The sequence below is a fragment of the Bos indicus genome, chromosome 4 (assembly GCF_029378745.1).
Source record: "Bos indicus isolate NIAB-ARS_2022 breed Sahiwal x Tharparkar chromosome 4, NIAB-ARS_B.indTharparkar_mat_pri_1.0, whole genome shotgun sequence".
Classification (NCBI taxonomy): Eukaryota; Metazoa; Chordata; class Mammalia; order Artiodactyla; family Bovidae; genus Bos; species Bos indicus.
In genome coordinates this window covers 106,122,612-106,141,379 of record NC_091763.1, presented here as the reverse complement: position 1 = coordinate 106,141,379, position 18,768 = coordinate 106,122,612, and the positions used below count along the sequence as shown (strand labels likewise).

General features: G+C 50.1%; 2 gene segments (V, D, J or C); both read right to left on the bottom strand.

The window, feature by feature from the left end:
- Nucleotides 1-18,768, bottom strand: part of LOC109557711 (T cell receptor beta constant 1-like) — a gene marked incomplete in the record, with an annotated part of 426,686 nt that overhangs the window by 382,826 nt on the left and 25,092 nt on the right.
- LOC109557973 (T cell receptor beta variable 6-2-like) lies at nt 8,359-9,158 on the bottom strand. The segment is given in 2 exon segments: nt 8,359-9,022; nt 9,110-9,158. Coding segments are annotated over 2 exon segments (390 nt in total).

Sequence of the window (18,768 nt, the reverse complement as noted above, 5' to 3'; positions counted from 1 at the left end):
AGACAGAAGACCACACAGCCCAGGAGGCAGGGGCTCATGGTGGGGGCGGGGCAGGCAGAGGGCTCTCTGGTCTGAGTGTGGATGAGAGGGGAGAGGGGCTCTCCAGGGAGTCCTTCTGAGATGTCACTGTCCCTGCCAGGCCCCAGAGCCAACCTGTCACTCAGAGGCCACGCCCCTTCCCCCAGAGGCTCAAATCAGAAATGAACCTGAGAGATAAGTTCACAACACGGACACCCATCCAGATCAATGGACACAAGCCTCACACGTTGCTGTAACCTTTCTGTATGTGTTCAAGATTTTTTCCGTAAATGTCAAAGTGATTAAACGACTTGTATGTTCTAGTCCAGAGATAAGTCTTCATCAACGTGTATATTACTTGTATTTATCTACATATTTCTGGAGTTTTGAATCCTGGGGAAATCCTTCTGGAGGCCTGCTACCCTTTATGATATGTGTCCCAAGAGCACTTCAAACGGAGAGGGCAATGGCACCCCACTCCAGTGTTCTTGCCTGGAAAATCCCAGGGACGGGGGAACCGAGTGGGCTGCCGTCTATGGGGTCACACAGAGTTGGACACGATGAAGCGACTTAGCAGCAGCAGCAGCACTTCAAGGCTCCATTCCCACAACATTGACCACAGTCCTGAGACTGTCCTTCCACCTACCATGTTTCTCCAGGTTTCTGCACTCAACCTCATCCCAGGCTTATCAATATTTGATGAATTGTTTGGTCTGTTTCTAATCAATTCACTGACAGTCCACCAGTCAAATGCAGGTACAGCTCCTTCATGTTCACAGCAGCCCGTGATTCCCATGTTGGGGAAAGGGAGCAAGCAGAGCCCCCTCAGGCCTGTGACCCACCTTTCTGGGTGGAGAGAATTGGGTGCCCAGCACAGGATGACGTTTAGCCACAAAGGAATACAGATGTAGGAGGGACGTGGAGGGAGGTGCAGACTCCAGGGTAAACAAAAAATGTTCTGTTTTCAGTTGAGACATTCGTCCCAGGGGAATACCTCCTTGTGAAGTGCGGCTGCCATTCATTGAGTAACAGTTCACATCACAGAGCCCCAAACTGTATCTTGTTACACACAACACAACAGGTGTATATAATTTGCTTGTACAGAGATAGTTCCATGAGTGAGGGGACCACGGCTGTTGAGAAGAAACTTGCGCCGGGATGCTAGCTGTAACACTTACGAAGTATGAGAACTGGGCAACTCACGACCCTCAGATGTACAAACAGTTAAAATAATACTTACCTTGATGACTTCAGTGAGCATTAAAACACACCAAGAAGTGAATGTCTGGGAAAGTCTATCGCTCCACCAGAGACTGGGCTTGGCAGGCTGGCAGCTGACACACGGGCACCACTTCCTGAGCTGGGGCAGGAGTGTTTTTGTCCCAGAGGCACCTGATCATGCAGGGCTGTGTCTTGGCTGCTGGCACAGAGATACACGGCTGAGTCTGTCAGCTCCAAGGGGGTCAGGCTCAGTTCAGAGGCAGCATCACTGAACTGTTTTCCTGAGACCCGATCTGATATGTTTCCTTTTTGATATATTTCCCCATCATAATACTGAACAAGGAACTGGGGGCTCTGGCCCAGGGCCTGTTGGTACCAGGACACAGAGAGGTGTCCAGACTCAGGGGAACATCTCAGAGTCACTTGCTGGTTTCTTGATTTGATCAGGTACTTGGGAGTCTGGGTGACTTCAGAATCCACCAGGCCTGTTGGGAAGGAGACAAGGAAGCTGAGGGCAGAGCACAGGGGAAGCCTCCTGCTGCAGCCTCATCTCCAGGCATCTATCTCAGGGAGGCAAAGACATCTCAGAAGCTCCCACACTGTGTCCAGAACTCACCTGCTCCCAGGAAGCAGAGAGTCACACAGCAGAGGAGCCTGGAGCCCATGGCAGCATCAGGAACCCAGGACTACTGCTTGCTGGGGGCGGGGCTCCTGGGTTGAGGGGGTAAGTGCTGACCCTCCTGCTTCCCTGACTGGAGCATTTGCCTGTGACCTCACAGCTCTGTGTCTCTGCAGGCTGCCCTTGTCCACTGAACCCCTTGCCAGGACCCATGGTGGACTCCTCTATGCCCTTCCCTGTCCCGCACAGCCACTCAGCAAAGGGTGGGTGTGAGGTGAGCACTGTCCCCATGTCCCCATATGCCCATAACATGGCTTTTTCTTCTCTTCCTGTCCCTGCCTGACACTCATCACCCAGCCCTCACCAGCCACACTGATCCCTCACCCTCCACTTCCCATGTTGCTCCAGGAGAGGATCCCCTGGGCACAACCTGAGGCTCGAGGAACATCCCCACTCCGCTGCGCAGTGAGGAGTCTGTGCTGGGTCCATGTGTCTGGACCACTCAGGGAACTCAAGCCTGCTCCCTGATGCAGACATGTAGTCAAGGTTCCCCTAAGCTGCCCTCTCCAGGGTGACTCTCAACCCCTCCAGCACACCCTGCTTACCATGGGCCCACAGTGCCTCCTAGTGGCCCATGGTCTCATGGATCTGTGCCTTCTGTCTAAAACAAGAATACGAATTCCCCACACTCCACACTTTCAACCCCTACACACACACACACACACACACACACACCGCTTATCTGCTGCCTTCCCAGCCTGGATGAATTAGGGCTGATCTTCAAGTCTAGTCTTAGTCTGTGGAGGTAAAACACTGTATGATCAGACATTTCTACTAAGAAGGAAATAATTCCTGCACCACTCCAGTGACAAGAGTTAGCTAAAATGGAGTAATACAGCCAATAGAAATTAAGTCCTCTCAATATCTCAAATGAAGCCAGCCTGGACACTGTATTCCAGCCCTCTTTCTGATTAATCAGATCTATATATATCCAGATTTCATATTTAAATTAAGTATTACCAAATTCTAGCAGGTGCATTTTATTAAGAGGCTTTATGTGTTTAACCTATTTATTTCCTATGAACTTGTAAAATTCAAGCTCCACAGGGACCTCCCCTGTGGAGAAGGAGGACCGATGCTGCAGTCACAGCAGACAGGCTTAGTGCTGGCACCCCGAAGGGGACCCTGCCCCCCAGGACTCACCTGCCTGCAGGAGACAGAAGACCACACAGCCCAGGAGGCAGGGGCTCATGGCGGGGGCAGGGCAGGCAGAGGGCCCTCTGGTCTGAGTGTGGATGAGAGGGGAGAGGGGCTCTCCAGGGAGTCCTTCTGAAATGTCACTGTCCCTGCCAGTCACCAGAGCCAATCTGTCACTCAGGAGAGCCACGCCCCTTCCCCCAGAGGCTCAAATCAGAAATAAACCTGAGTGAATTGTTCACATGGGACTGACCTAGACTTTGCCCACAATGGTCTGTCTTGTCAAAGCTATGGTTTTTCCTCTAGTCAGGTATGACTTGAGAGTTGGACTATAAAGAAAGCTGAGCACCGAAGAATTGATGCTTTTGAACTGTGGTGTTGGAGAAGACTCTGGAAAGTCCCTTGAACTGCAAGGAGATACAAGGAGTCCATCCTAAAAAAATCAGTCCTGAATATTCATTGGAAGGACTGATGCTGAAGCTGAAACTTTGGCCACCTGATGCGAAGAACTGACCCACTGAAAAGACCCAGATGCTGGGCAAGATTGTAGATGGGAGGAGAAGGGGACAACAGAGAATGAGATGGTGGATGGCATCTCCTACTTGATGGACATGTGTTTGAATAAACTCCAGGAGTTGGTGATGGACAGGAAAGCCTGACGCGCTGCAGTCCATGGCGTCACAAAGCATCGGACACGACTGTGCGACTGAACTGAACTGAACAGCTCACAACAGGGAGACCCATCCTGCTCAATGAACATAAGCCTTATATTTGTTGTAAACTTTCCATAAAACTCTTCACAACCTTATATATACTTTATTCCAGAACTAGCTGTTCATTATTACATATATTCAGTTTAGTGATCTGTAGTTTATTATTTCTGTAGTTTTGAATCTCAGGGAAAATCCTCAGGGCTTCCTGCTGCCCTTTATGACTCACATGTCCCAAATAATCCCTCATGTTTCTATTGTGTTTAATTGACAACAGTCCAGTTCATGTCCTTCCACCCACAATGACTCTGGATCTGGTTCCCTAACCTTAGGGCAGGCTCATCAACACTTGAGGAATCCTTGGGCTCTCTTTCTTATTAATTCACTGACTGATAGCTGCTGCTGCTACTGCTAAGTCACTTCAATTGTGTTCGACTCTGTGCAACCCCAGAGACGGCAGCCCACCAGGTTCCCCCGTCCCTGGGATTCCCAGGCAAGAACACTGGAGAGGGTTGCCATTTCCTTCTCCAATGCACAAAAGTAAAAAGTGAAAGTGAAGTAGCTCAGTTGTGTCTGAATCTTCTCCACCCCATGGACTGCAGCTCACCAGGCCCGGTGCCTGTCACACACAGGCTCAGTTCCTTCATGTCCACCTGAGCACATGCTTCTCGAGTTGAGGAGTCAGGGAGCAGCAAGCTGAACCACCTCAGGCCTGTGACCCAGCTTTCTTTGAGGAGAGAAGCTGGTTGCCCAGCACCACGGATGACATGTGGGCACAAAGGAGTGCAGATGTGGGAGGGATGTCGGGAGAGATGGCTGACCCCAGGGTAAAGGAAAAATGCTCGGATTTTACGTGAGACATCCATTGCATGGGGGTACTTCCTTGTGAAGCGGGGCAGCCATTCAGTAACCGATATTCTAGAGCCCCAGACTGTATCTCATGCACAAACCTCACACTTGGAAGGACCCTGCACTGGCTGCCATGCTCTGCTTCTGTGATTTTCAAATTCTCAATCATTTCTGAACCTGAATATCATGCACCTGGTCCTGAGTGGGTGACCGTGGTGACCTCCTGATGAGCTGGTTTCCATGGAACCCGATCGCACCTCTGGGGTCTGGATGACTAACCATTCCTGGGGCCTCAGAGGAAAAAACCCAGAAGCTAAGGTCAGAAGCAACAAATGAGCACGATGTTGTAGCCACAAAAACAAGCCTTCAATTGGAGCCTGGCAAGTCCATGGGATCCATACCTGTGCTCAGAATGTCTCTGGTCCAAGAGACAGTGGGACCCACAGCCCAGGAGACTAGTGCCCAGGCCAGGCCACTACAGAAAGGGGGACTTTTCAGTTCAACTCCTGTGACTTGGACGCTGGGGTCAAATCAAAGGCAAGCCTTCTCCTGACGTGAAATGATCTCTCACCAAATTGCTGCTGCTGGTTGTCTGCTCAGTCCCAGCACCAGTGTGAGAACAGGAGGCCTTGCTGTGTGCATATCACATGGGACCTCAAAGGAATTCCCTAGGAAATGAGGACTTCCTCTCAAAATAGCATCATAGAATCATTTCAGAGAATGTGTGTACGAGAAAAGAAATTTATGAACGTGAATAAATAATTAAAAAAAAAAAAAGCCTGTAGCAGCAGGGAAGACCTTTGGATGGTCATTTTCCAAACCATCCATGTCCAGATAGGATAGTCCCTGACATGGATATGGTGCTCACATGCTTTCAAGAACTTCTTAAACCATAATACTTTCCGCTGAACAAGGAAATGGCAACCCACTCCAGTACTCTTGCCTAGAAAATTCCATGGATGGAGGAGCCTGGTGGGGTACAGTCCATTGGGTCACAAAGAGCCAGACACGACTGAGGAACTTCACTTTCAAAATGTGAATAGGTATATTTTAATAATAGATTAGATTAACCTTTTAGTTCATAAAGCAGATGACCCTCCATAATGTCAGTGGGCTTCATGAAACCAAGTAAAGGGATGAACAGACGAAAACACTGATCCTCCCCCAAGTAAGAGATAATTGTCAGCCAATGGCCTTCACACTGGACCGTTAGTTCTTCTGCTTTTGGACTTAAACATCAGCTCCCCTCAGTCTCTAGTAGCACCAGACCCGCTTGCAGCTTTTGGACTTACCAGCCTTCACAACTATGTCAGCCGATTGCTCTAAAACATGTATGTGAGTATGTGTGTGTATATGTGCGTGTGTGTGTGTGTGTTTCTGTGTATTATTTATTCTATGTGGGGGACAGTTATATGGGGGCAAAGACCAGAAGTAATAAGGACAGGCTTGAATCAAATTCCTTGATCTGAAAGTAATGACATAAGATGTGGACAACTCAGTTCCCCTCAGATGTATAAACAGGTAAAATAATTCTTATCTAGCATGATCTTTGGAAGCATTAAAACACAGCAGAGAAAGACGTCTGGGAGAGTCTATTGGATCTATCTAGGCCTGACAGGCAGGCAGTCACCCTCACAGCCACTTCCTGAGCTGGGGCAGGAGTGTTTTTGTCCCAGAGGCACCTGATCATGCAGGGCTGTGTCTTGGCTGCTGGCACAGAGATACACGGAGTCTGTCAGCTCCAAGGAGCTCAAGTTCAGCTCAGAGTGAAAGTCACTAAACTGTTTTCCTGAGAATCGATCCGGGAGCTGTGCTTCTCCCCTCACTTCCTGGCTGTAATACTGAACGAGGAACTCGGGGCCCTGGCCCAAGGCCTGTTGGTACCAGTACACGGAGAGGTGTCCAGAGACAGGGGAGCATCCCAGGGTCCCTCGCTGTCCTCTTGCTTTAATCAGGTATCTCGGGGTTTGGGTGACTCCAGAATCCACAAGGCCTGTGGGGGAAGAAGACTGGGGCTGAGAAAGAACGCGGGAGAGAACCCGATGGTGCCTTGGATTCAGGCAGAGTCAGACCAGGAACACGGATTCCCCCCTGTGCCAAGGACCCACCTGCTGCCAGGAGACACAGAGCCACACAGCAGACGGGGCTGCAGCCCACGGCAGGAGAGCCAGAGCTGAGAGGCGTCTCCTTGCTCAGAGCTCTGCTTCTCTGAGAGCTGGGGTTCTGGGCCTCCTTCCTCTGACTGGAGGTGAGCCAGTGATGTCACTGCTCTGATGTCACTGCCTCTGCTAGTTCCCAGGAATCTGACCTCTCATTCCAGGTTGCTGATCCAGGAACCCTGCTCTGTCCTGCAAAGTCTCTTAGATGACGTGTGAGCTGGACTGCTGGTCTACGCGAGGCTGAGTTTATGCTCAATGCCCTTCCCCACAGCTCCTTCGCTTTTCTCTTCAGGCAGGTGTTGCTCTTTTCTGTTTTTCTTTCCTACCACCTCCCAGCTCCATACCCTTCACTTTTGCTGCAACCTCAGAGGCTCCCTCAGCACTGCATAGTTGAAGTTCATAGCTCCCAGCTGGGACAGCAAGCCTGCAAATTAGTGCCTATGCTAGTAAGGCTTCTAGAGATAAAAACACCAAATAAAGCTTTCTTTTAAGCCTCCTGGTCCCAGGGATAGTTCTGTCTGCTTGCTCTGCCCTAGAAACTTGTGGAGTTTCTCAGCTGCACAGTGTCCCACTGTGGTCTATGCGTGGAAACCAAAATTGTCTGCCCAGATTTAATAGTCATGGATGTGTTCATATTAGAAAATATTTCACTGTTTGCCGATTGAACAGTGTTTTTGCTTGCTTTGTTTTTCTAAAGAACACACACACAATTAGAAACACAAACACACACACCAGCCTGCCATAGCTGATTCATGATTTTGCATTTCAAGAGAAAAGAAATGAGTTCATGCAGGAAATATTTAATACTTTGACTTTTAGAAGACTGTGATGAAGGAGATGCTACAAACTTTGGTTAGCTTTTGTTGGTGGTGGTGTTGTTCAGTTGCTAACTCGAGTCCAACTCATTGAAACCCCATGCCTTGCAGCGTACCAGGCTCCCCTGTTCATCAGCAAAAGTGAAGGGTGTGGAGCTGGGAGGTGGTAGGAAAGAAAAACAGAAAAGAGCAACACCTGCCTGAAGAGAAAATCGAAGGAGCCATGGGGAAGGGCGTCGGGCATAAACCCAGCCTCGCCTAGACCAGCAGTCCAGCTCACACATCATCTAAGAGACTTTGCAGGACAGAGCAGGGTTCCACAGTTTGTTCAAATTCACATCTGTTGAGTCGGTGATGCTATCTAACCACCTCTCACTCTGCCACCCCCTTCTCCTCTTGCTTTCAGTCTTTCCCAGCATCAGGGGCTAGGCTATTTAGATGTTAAAGACAGGCAATAGTGGAGAATATATACAAACACAGCTTGTCTCTCCTCCTCAGGGACGACCAAGGAATTTTGGATGATTAATAATTAACTGAGGTTACATTCTCTTTGAGAACCCTAGAGAACCTACTCAAACACGCCTAGTTAGGGATCACTACAAGGTTCCCTGGGTGATGCGCAAGGACATGACCCAGTTGAGGTAGGAGCAGCAAGACTGAAGTAGAGAAGGGTGAGAATGAGGGCCAGGAAGGTGGGAGAGAAAGGCCCATATCTGGGGAAGTTGGACAAGAGCAGAGACCACTCAAGGGCCAGCCTGGAGGAGAACCTTCCATAGCGACAGGCATGTGACACCCGGGGAGAGACAAGAGGGTCTAGATGTATCTGATTTCCCAACAACCTTCCCTCCTGGAGGCCTCATATTCAGACTGATGACTAGCAGTCAGAGCTGGGTAGCATCTTTAGGCTCCCACGGCAGCTAGAGTGAAAAGACAGAGAGTGAAGGTGGACACATGTCCACGAGGCCATGTTGTCAGGTCCGTGCCAGGAAGATCAAACATCACTGGCTATGCTGCCAGTATGTGTCTGTGGGCTCCGAGTCTCCAGGTGCTAGGAGCCTGCAAGAGGCTCTCCAAGTTCCAAACTGCAGGGCCCTCATCTGCTTTTTTGCACAGAAAAGAGGTGGCCGTGCAGCACCATGGAGTAACTGCTGGCACAGAAGTACACAGATGTCTGGGAGTGGTTGGCAGACTTCAGCGTGAGAAGGAAGTCATTTGTGCTTGGTCTGGAGACCCTGTAGCCCTCGGGCACATCTCCTTTCTCCGTGGTGGGAGTGCCATCTGAGTAATGGATCAGCCTCAGCCCGTGTCCTGGGTCTTCTCGGTACCAGTACATATAATCGTGGTTCAGATCCTGAGTGCATCTCAGTGTCGCACTCTGTCCTGTCCTCACGACCTGGAATCTGGGGTCCGGAGTGACACCAGCATGTACTGCCCCTGTGGAGAAGGAGGACGGATGCTGCAGTCACAGCGGACAGGCGTAGTGCTGGGACCCCGAAGGGGACCCTGCCCCACAGGACTCACCTGCCTGCAGGATGCAGAAGACCACACAGCCCAGGAGGCAGGGGCTCATGGTGGGGGCGGGGCAGGCAGAGGGCCCTCTGGTCTGAGGGTGGATGAGAGGGGAGAGGGGCTCTCCAGGGAGTCCTTCTGAGATGTCACTGTCCCTGCCAGGCCCCAGAGAAAACCTGTCACTCAGGGGCCACGCCCCTTCCCCCAGAGGCTCAAATCAGAAATGAACCTGAGTGAAGAGTTCATAACACGGAGACCCATCCAGATCAATGGACTTGAGCCTTATGAGTTGTTGTGTCCTTTCTATAAACAGTTTACAACTGTAAGTGTGTTGTATTCCAGAGATAATTCTTCATTCCTAAGTATGTGAAGTTACATGCAGATTTCGAACTGCAGGGCTGGGGGTTACTCCATGCTCCTAAACAGCACATTGTTGAGGGCTCCTGCTGCAGCCCTCATCGCCAGGCTTCTATCTCAGGGACTCAAAGACATCTCAGAATCTCCCACACTGTGTCCAGGCCTCACCTACTCCAAGAAGGAAGAGGTCACACAGCAGAGGAGCCTGGAGCCCACGGCAGCATCAGGAACCCAAGACAGCTGCTGGCTGGGGGCGGGACTCCTGGGTGAGTGGTGTAAAGTGCTGACCCTCCTGCTCCCTGATTGGAGCATTTGGCTATGACGTCACTGCTCTGTATCTCTGCAGGCTGTTTCCAAATCCACTGGACCCCTTGCCAGGACCCATGGTGGGCTCCTCTATGCCCTTCCCTGCCCTTCACAGCCCCTGAGCAAGGGGTGGGTGTGAAGGGTGCACCATCCCCATGTCCCCAATGCCCACAGCATACCTTGTTGTCCTCTGCCTGCCCCTGCCTGACAGCCAGGCACTCACCTGGCTGGCAATCACCAGGCAATCAGCTGACAATCACCCAGCCCTCACCAGCCACCCCAACCCCTCACCTCCACTTCCCTTGCAGCTCCTAGAGACCATCTCCTGGGCACGTCCTGAGGATCCAGACACATTCCTGATTTCCTGGGCAGTGAGGAGTCTGTACTGGTTCCATGTTTCCTGGAACCTCAGGACCTCAGGGAACTGAAACCTGCTTTCTCATTCAGGCATGTAGCCAAGGTTCCTTAAAGCTGCCCTCCCCAGGGTGACTCTCCACCCCTCCCAGGACCCCCTGCTTACCGTGGGCCCACAGCGCTTCCTAGTGGCCAATGGTCCACAGTCTCATGGATCTGTGCCTTCTGCCAAAGCAAGAATGTAAATACCCGAAAGCCTGAACACACACATACACACACACACACACACACACACACACACACACACAACACACACTTGTTCTACTGTCTTCCCCACCTGGCTGACTTAAGATTGATCTGCAAATTCCCTCTTAGCCTCTGGAGATAAAAGACTGTAGAAACCAACATTTCCATTAAGAAGAAAATAATTGCACATACTAAATGGCAACCACTCCAGTGTTCTTGCCTGGAGAATCCCAGGGACGGGAGAGCCTCGTGGGCTGCCATCCATGAGGTCGCACAGAGTTAGACACGACTGAAGTGACTTAGCAGCAATGTCACAGTAGTATGCTAAGGTGGAATCACAAAGACCTTCAATACAGACACTCTGCTGAGCTCAGATCAATACAGCCTGGAGTACAGCATTCCGTAGATCCCTCTGATTAATCACATCCACATATTTCTAGATTTTCTACATAAATTTAGTATTACCAATTCTAGGTAATGGATTTATATACAGAGATTATATATATTAACCCATTTAGTTTTAAAGTTATAAAACTTTGAAATAAAAAAACCAGCCGTCCACTACATTTAACATCGATGTACCTGGGCGTGATATGAGACTGCACACTCAGTGTCACACTGCAAGCATGTGGCCCTGGGTTCCAAGTTCCGCATGTGAGAAGCCTGCAAGGGGCTCTCCTCCTTCCAGGCTGCAGGGCTTCCCATATCTTTTTGCACAGAGAGGAGGTGGCCGTGCAGCGCCGTGGATAACCCCAGGTGCAGAAGTACACAGATGTCTGGGAGCGGTTGGCAGACTCCAGAGTGAGAGGGAAGTTCTCTGTGCTTGGTCTGGAGACTCTGTAGCCCTCGGGCATGGCTCCTCTCTCCGTGGAGGGAGGGATAACTGAGTAATGGATCAGCCTCAACCTGTGTCCTGAGTCTTGTCGGTACCAGTACATATAGCTAAAGCTCAGATCCTGAGTACATGTCAGTGTCGTGTTCAGTCCTCTCCTCACGACCTGGAATCTGGGGTCCTGAGAGACACCAGCATGGACCGCCCCTGTGGAGAAGGAGGACCGATGCTGCAGTCACAGCGGATAAGCTTAGTGCTGGGACCCTGAAGGGGACCCTGCCCCACAGGACTCACCTGCCTGCAGGAGACAGAAGACCACACAGCCCAGGATGCAGGGGCTCATGGCGGGGGTGGGGCAGGCGGAGGGCCCTCTGGTCTGAGTGTGGATGAGAGGGGAGAGGGGCTCTCCAAGGAGTCCTTCTGAGATGTCACTGTCCCTGCCAGGCCCCACAGCCAATCTGTCACTCAGGGGCCACGCCCCTTCCCACAGAGGCTCAAATCAGAAATGAACCTGAGTGAACAGTTCACAACATGGAGACCCATCCAGAACAACAGATGTAATCTCACAGGTTACTGTAACCTCCCTGTAAATGTTAAATGTTTTTCTGTAGATGTTAAACTGATTAAATGTTTTGTATGTTCTAGTCCAGACATAAGTCTTCATTAACATGTATATACTTGTATTTATCTACATATTTCTGAAGTTTTGAATCCTGGGGAAATGCTTCTGGCATCCTGCTGCCCTTTATGATATGTGTCCCAAGAGCACTTCAAGCGGAGAAGGCAATGGCACCCCAGCCCAGTGTTCTTGCCTGGAAAATCCCAGGGACAGGAGAACCTGGTGGGCTGCCGTCTATGGGGTCGCACAGAGTTGGACATGATGAAGCGACTTAGCAGCAGCACTTCAAGGCTCCCTTTCCGCAACATTGCCCACAGTCCTGAGACAGTCCCTCCACCTACCGTGTTTCTCCAGCTTTCTGCTCCCAACCTCATCTCAGGCTCAACAACATTTGAGGAATTCTTTGGTCTGCTTCTAATCAATTCAGTGACAGACGGTCCACTGGTCAGACACAGGTACAGCTCCTACATGTTCACAGCAGCCCGTGATTCCCGTGTTGGGGGGAGGGAGCAAGCAGAGCCCCCACAGGCCGGTGACCCACCTTTCTGGGTGGAGATAAGCTAGGTGCCTGGCACAGGATGACGTTTTGGCACAAAGGAATATTGATGCAGGAAGGACGTGGAGGGAGGTGTAGACGCCAGGGTAATGAGAAATGCTCAGTTTTATCTGAGACGTTCCTCCCATGGGAATACCTCCTTGTGAAGTGTGGCTGCCATTCATTGAGTAACAGTTCATATCACAGAGCCCCGAACTGTATCTTGTTCCACACAACACAACCCGTATATATAACTTGCTGTGTACACAGTTCCATGAGCGAAGGGACCACGGGTACTGAGAACACACTTGAGCCGGGATGCTCGCTGTAACACTTATGAAGTATGAGGTCTGGGCAACTCACGACCCTCAGATGTACAAACAGTTAAAATGGTATTTACCTTGATGACGTTAGTGAGCATTAAAACATATCAAGAAGTGAATGTCTGGGAAAGTCTCTCGCTCTACCAGAGACTGGGCTTGGCAGGCTGGCAGCTGACACTCAGGCACCACTTCCTGAGCTGGGGCAGGAGTGTTTTTGTCCCAGAGGCACCTGATCATGCAGGGCTGTGTCTTGGCTGCTGGCACAGAGATACACAGCTGAGTCCGTCAGCTCCAAGGAAGTCAAGTTCAGCTCAGAGCTAGAGTCACTGAACTGTTTTCCTGAGAATCGATCTGATATGTTTCCTTTGTCATACTCTGCCCTATTGTAATACTGAATGAGGAATTGGAGGCCTTGTCCCAGGGCCTGTTGGTACCAGTACACACATATGTGTCCAGACTCAGGGGAACATCTCAGTATCACTTGCTGTTTTCTTGATTTGATCAGGTATTTGGGGGTCTGGGTGACTTCAGAATCCACCAGGCCTGTTGGGGAGAAGACAAGGAAGCTGAGGACAGAGCACAGGGAAGCCTCCTGCTGCAGCCCTCATCGCCAGGCTTCTATCTCAGAGAGGCAAAGACATCTCAGAAACTCCCACACTGTGTCCAGGACTCACCTGCACCCAGGAGGCAGAGAGTCACACAGCAGAGGAGCCTGGAGCCCATGGCAGCATCAGGAACCCAGGACTACTGCTGGCTGGGGGCGGGGCTCCTGGGGTGAGTGGTGTAAAGTGCTGACCCTCCTGTTCCCTGATTGGAGCACTTGCCTATGACGTCACTGCTCTGTGCCTCTGCAGGCTGCCCTTGTCACTGGACACCTTGGCAGGACCCAGGGCTGGTTCCTCTAAGCCATTCCTTGTTCTGCACAGCCCCTCAGCCAAGGGTGGGTGTAAAGTGAGCACTGTCCCCATGTCCCCATACGCCCATAACATGCCTTTTTCTTCTCTTCCTGTCCCTGCCTGACACTCATCACCCAGCCCTCACCAGCCACACTAATCCCCTCACCCTCCACTCCCCATGCTGCTCCAGGAGAAGATCCCCTGGGCATATCCTAAGGCTCCAGGCATGTCCCCATTCTCCTGGGCACTGAGGAGTCTGTGCTGGGTCCATGTGTCTGGACCACTCAGGGAGCTCAAACCTACTTTCTGATGCAGGCATGTAGCCAAGGTTCCCCTAAGCTGCCCTCTCCAGGGTGACTCTCAACCCCCTCCATCACACCCTGCTTACCATGGGCCCACAGTGCCTCCTAGAGGCCAATGGTTTCATGGATCTGTGTCTTCCATCTAAAACAAGAATACAAATTTCCCGCACTCCACACTTTCAACCCCTACTCACACAGACACACACACACACACAGACACACACCCCTCATCTGTGCTGCCTTCCCAGCCTGGATGAATTAGGGCTGATCTTTAAGTCTAGTCTTAGCCTGTGGAGGTAAAAGACTGTATGATCAGACATTTCTACTAAGAAGGAAATAAGTGCAGCACTAGATTCCAGAATCTGGTTCCCTAACCTTAGGGCAGGCGCATCGACACTTGAGGAATCCTTGGGCTCCCTTTCTTATTAATTCACCGACTGACAGGGTGCCTGTCACATGCAGGCTCAGCGCCTTCATGTCCACCTGAGCACATGCTTCTCGTCGTGTCTGAGGGGTGGGGGAGCAGCAAGCTGAACCGCCTCAGGCCTGTGACCCAGCTTGCTTTGAGGAGAGAAGCTGGTTGCCCAACACCACGGATGACATGTGGGCACAAAGGAGTGCAGACGTGGGAGGGATGTCGGGAGAGATGGCTGACCCCACGGTAAAGGAAAAATGCTCCGATTTTACGTGAGACATCCATTGCATGGGGGTACTTCCTTGTGAAGCGGGGCAGCCATTCAGTAACCGATATTCTAGAGCTCCAGACTGTATCACATGCACAAACCTCACATTTACGAGGACCCTGCACTAGCTGCCATGCTCTGCTGCTGTGATTTTCAAATTCTCAATCATTTCTGAACCTGAATATCATGCACTGGTCATGAGTGGGTGACCGTGGTGACCTCCTGATGAGCTGGTTTCCATGGAACCTGATTGCACGTCTGGGGTCTGGGTGACTAACCATTCCCTGGGCCTCAGAGACAAAAACGCAGAAACCAAAGTCAGAAGCAATGAATGAGCTCGATGTTGTAGCCAAAAAAAGCCTTGAATCGGGGCCTGGCAAGTCCACGGGATCCATACCTGTGCTCAGAATGTCTCTGGTCCAAGAGACAGTGAGACCCGCAGTGCAGGAGACTAGTGCCCAGGCCAGGCCACTACAGAAAGGGGGACTTTTCAGTTCAACTCCTGTGACTTGGACGCTGGGGTCAAATCAAAGGCAAGCCTTCTCCTGACATGAAATGATCTCTCACCAAATTGCTGCTGCTGGTTGTCTGCTCAGTCCCAGCACCAGTGTGTGAGCAGGAGGCCTTGCTGTGTGCATATCACATGGGACCTCAAAGGAATTTCCTAGGAGAAGAGGACTTCCTCTCAAAATAGCATCATAAAATCATTTCAGATAATGTGTGCACGAGAAAAGAAATTTATGAAAGTGCATTAAAAAAAAAAAAAAAACCTTGTACCAGCAGAAAAGACCTTTGGATGGTCATTTTCCAAACCATCCATCTCCAGATAGGATAGTCCCTGACATGGATATGGTGCTCACATGCTTTCAAGAACTTCTTAAACCATAATACTTTCCAGGAGCAATCGCTTAAATATTTAGCTCTGGGCTAAAGAGGACTTCAAAAAAATAAAATGACGGCAACAGAATCTTACTGCTGGTTGTCAGGGAAGGAGAGAGGCCTGGGAATGGGGCCTCAAAGGATTTCTGGTGATGAAATGTTCTCAGCCTTTATAGGTGAACGTTCCGTGGGCACACACACATGGATTGATCAAAACCATTCATCTGTTCACTGTACCGTGTGTAATGTTACTGTATATACAGCGGACCCCTTGGACCACACGATTTTGAATTTCATGCATCCAGTTTTGTGTGGAATTTTTAATAGATACTAACTACAGACTTTGTTGTTCATCTGGTAAAGAATCTGCCTGCAGTGTGAGAGACCTGAGTTGGATCCTGGGTTGGGAAGATCTGCTGGAGAAGGGAAAGACTACCCACTCCAGTACTCTGGCCTGGAGAGAATTTATATTTCATGAACTGTATAGTCCATGGGGTTGCAAAGAGTCAGACACGATTGAGTGACTTTCACTTTCACTTTTCACAGTACCACACAACTGTGGCTGGTTGAATCTGTGGATGTGAAATCATAAACAGGGTTGACTGAATTTTAAACAAATTTTACAGCAGGGTTAAGGCTGGTTCAGGGCCCCCACACTTCACATTATCAAGTGTTAACTATAATTCATATGGAAATAAAGTTAATGTAAAAACGCCTGAGGGTAAGTTACATGCTCTGTATATCTCATGTATGGAACCGGCAAGCATAATTACTTTCTTTCCTATGACATCTGAAGTCTTCAAGTATAGGGTTTGAAGTCAAAATGTGTCCATATCTACTTTTGCACCTAGGAAGCACTAGAGGAGGCTGTCAGAGATTAGCAAAGGGAGTCAAGAAATCCAAACTCCTGTTACCTGCCAGGGAGATCATGCTTATTAAATTCTTGTGCAGCCCTGGAAGGTGGTGTCCTGACTAACTCAATAAGTCCACTTGACTCTGCCTTGGATATTTAGCTTTATTTTTTGGGTGCTCCAAAGAGGGATATTTTTTGGCTCAAACGGTAAAGCGTCTGCCCACAATGTGGGAGACCAGGGTTCAATCGCTGGGTCGGGAAGATGCCCTGGAGAAGGAAATGGCAACCCACTCCAATATTCTTACCTAGAAAATTCCATGGATGGAGGAGCCTCGTGGGCTACAGTCCATGGAGTCGCAAATAGTCAGACACGACTGAGCAACTTCACTTTCAACATGTGAATATGTATGTTTTAATAATAGATTAGATTAACATTTTAATTCATAAAGCAGATGACCCTCCATAATGTCAGTGGCCTTCATGGAACCAGCTGAAGAGATGAATAGACGAAAACACTGATCCTCCCCCAAGTAAGAGATAATTGTCAGCCGATGGCCTTCACACTGGACCGTTAGTCCTTCTGCTTTTGAACTTAAACATCAGCTCCCCTCAGTCTCCAGTAGCACCAGACCCGCTTGCAGCTTTTGGACTTACCAGCCTTCACAACTATGTGAGCCGATTGCTTTAAAACATGTACGTGAGTATGTGTGTGTGTGTGTTTCTGTGTATTATTTATTCTATGTGGGGGACAGTTTTATGGGGGCGAAGACCAAAAGTGATGAGGACAGGCTTGAATCAAATTCCTGGCTCTGAAAGCAATGACATATAAGATGTGGACAAGTCAGTTCCCCTCAGATGTATAAACAGGTAAAATAATACTTACCTAGCATGATCTTTGGGAGCATTAAAACACAGCAGAGGAAGAATTTCTGGGAGAGTCTATCAGATCTATCCAGGCCTGGAAGGGAGGCAGTCACCCTCACAACCACTTCCTGAGCTGGGGCAGGAGTGTTTTTGTCCCAGAGGCACCTGATCATGCAGGGCTGTGTCTTCACTGCTGGCACAGAGATACACGGCTGAGTCTGTCAGCTCCAAGGAGCTCAGGTTCATCTGAGAGCTAGAGTCACTGAACTGTTCACCTGAGAATCGATCTGGCATGCTTCCTTTCTCATTCTCTTTCCCATTATAATACTGAATAAGGAACTGGGGGCCCTGGCCCAGGGCCTGTTGGTACCAGGATACATAGAGGTGTCCAGACTCAGGGGAACATCTCAGTATCACTTGCTGCTTTCTTGATTTGATCAGATATTTGGGGGTCTGGGTGACCCCAGAATCCACCAGACCTGTTGGGAAGGAGACAGAAGGAAGCTGAGGACAGAGCACAGGGGAGCCTCCTGCTGCAGCCCTCATCACCAGGCTTCTATCTCAGGGAGGCAAAGACATCTCAGAAGCTCCCACACTGTGTCCAGGACTCACCTGCTCCCAGGAGGCAGAGAGTCACACAGCAGAGGAGCCTGGAGCCCATGGCAGCATCAGGACCCAGGACTGCTTGCTGGCTGGAGGCAGGGCTCCTGGGGTGAGTGATGTAAAGTGCTGAGCCTCCTGTTCCCTGATTGGAGCATTTGCCTATGACGTCACTGCTCCGTGTCTCTGCAGGCTGCCCTTATCCCCAGGACCCCTTGGCAGGACCCAGGGCTGGCTCCTCTATGCCATTCCCTGTCCTGACAGCCGCCAGGAAGGATAGGTGTGAGGGGAGCTTCGTCCCCTGGTCCCATGTGCCCACACACTCTTGTTCTGCTCTGTCTGACCCTGCCTGACACCCAGCCTTCACCAGATACCCCAACTTCTCACCCTCCCCTTCCCATGCTGCTCCACAGATGGCCCTCTGGGCACATCCTGAGGCTCCAGGGACGACCCCTCTTCCCTGAGCAGAGAGGAGTCTGTGCTGGCTCCATGTGTCCCAGGACCACTCAGGGAACGCAAACCTGCTCCCAGGTGCAGGCATGTAGCCAAGGTTCCCTTAAGCTTCCTTCTCCAGGGTGACTCTCAACCCCTCCCAGGGCACCCTGCTTACCATGGAAACACAATGCCTCCTAGTGGCCGAAGGTCCATGGTCTCATGGATTTGCAGCCTCTGTTTGAAGCAAGGTTTCAAATGTCCCACACCCTGAATACACACACACATATCTGTTCTACTGCCTTCCTAGCCTGGCTGATTAGGGTTGATCTTCAAATCCACTCTTAGCCTCTGGAGGAAGAAGACTGTATGATCTGACCATTTTCCTAACAAGGAAATCGTTGCTTCACCACTACAATGATGGTAGTTAGCTAAAATGGAAATATATGTCATAAAATAAACGCTCAGAGGATCTCAAGTGAATCTGCCTGCAAACATGTCTTCATAACTACTTCTGATTAATCAGAGGCATATATTTTCAGATTTCCTATTTAAATGTGTATTAACCTATTTATTTCCTATGAACTTGT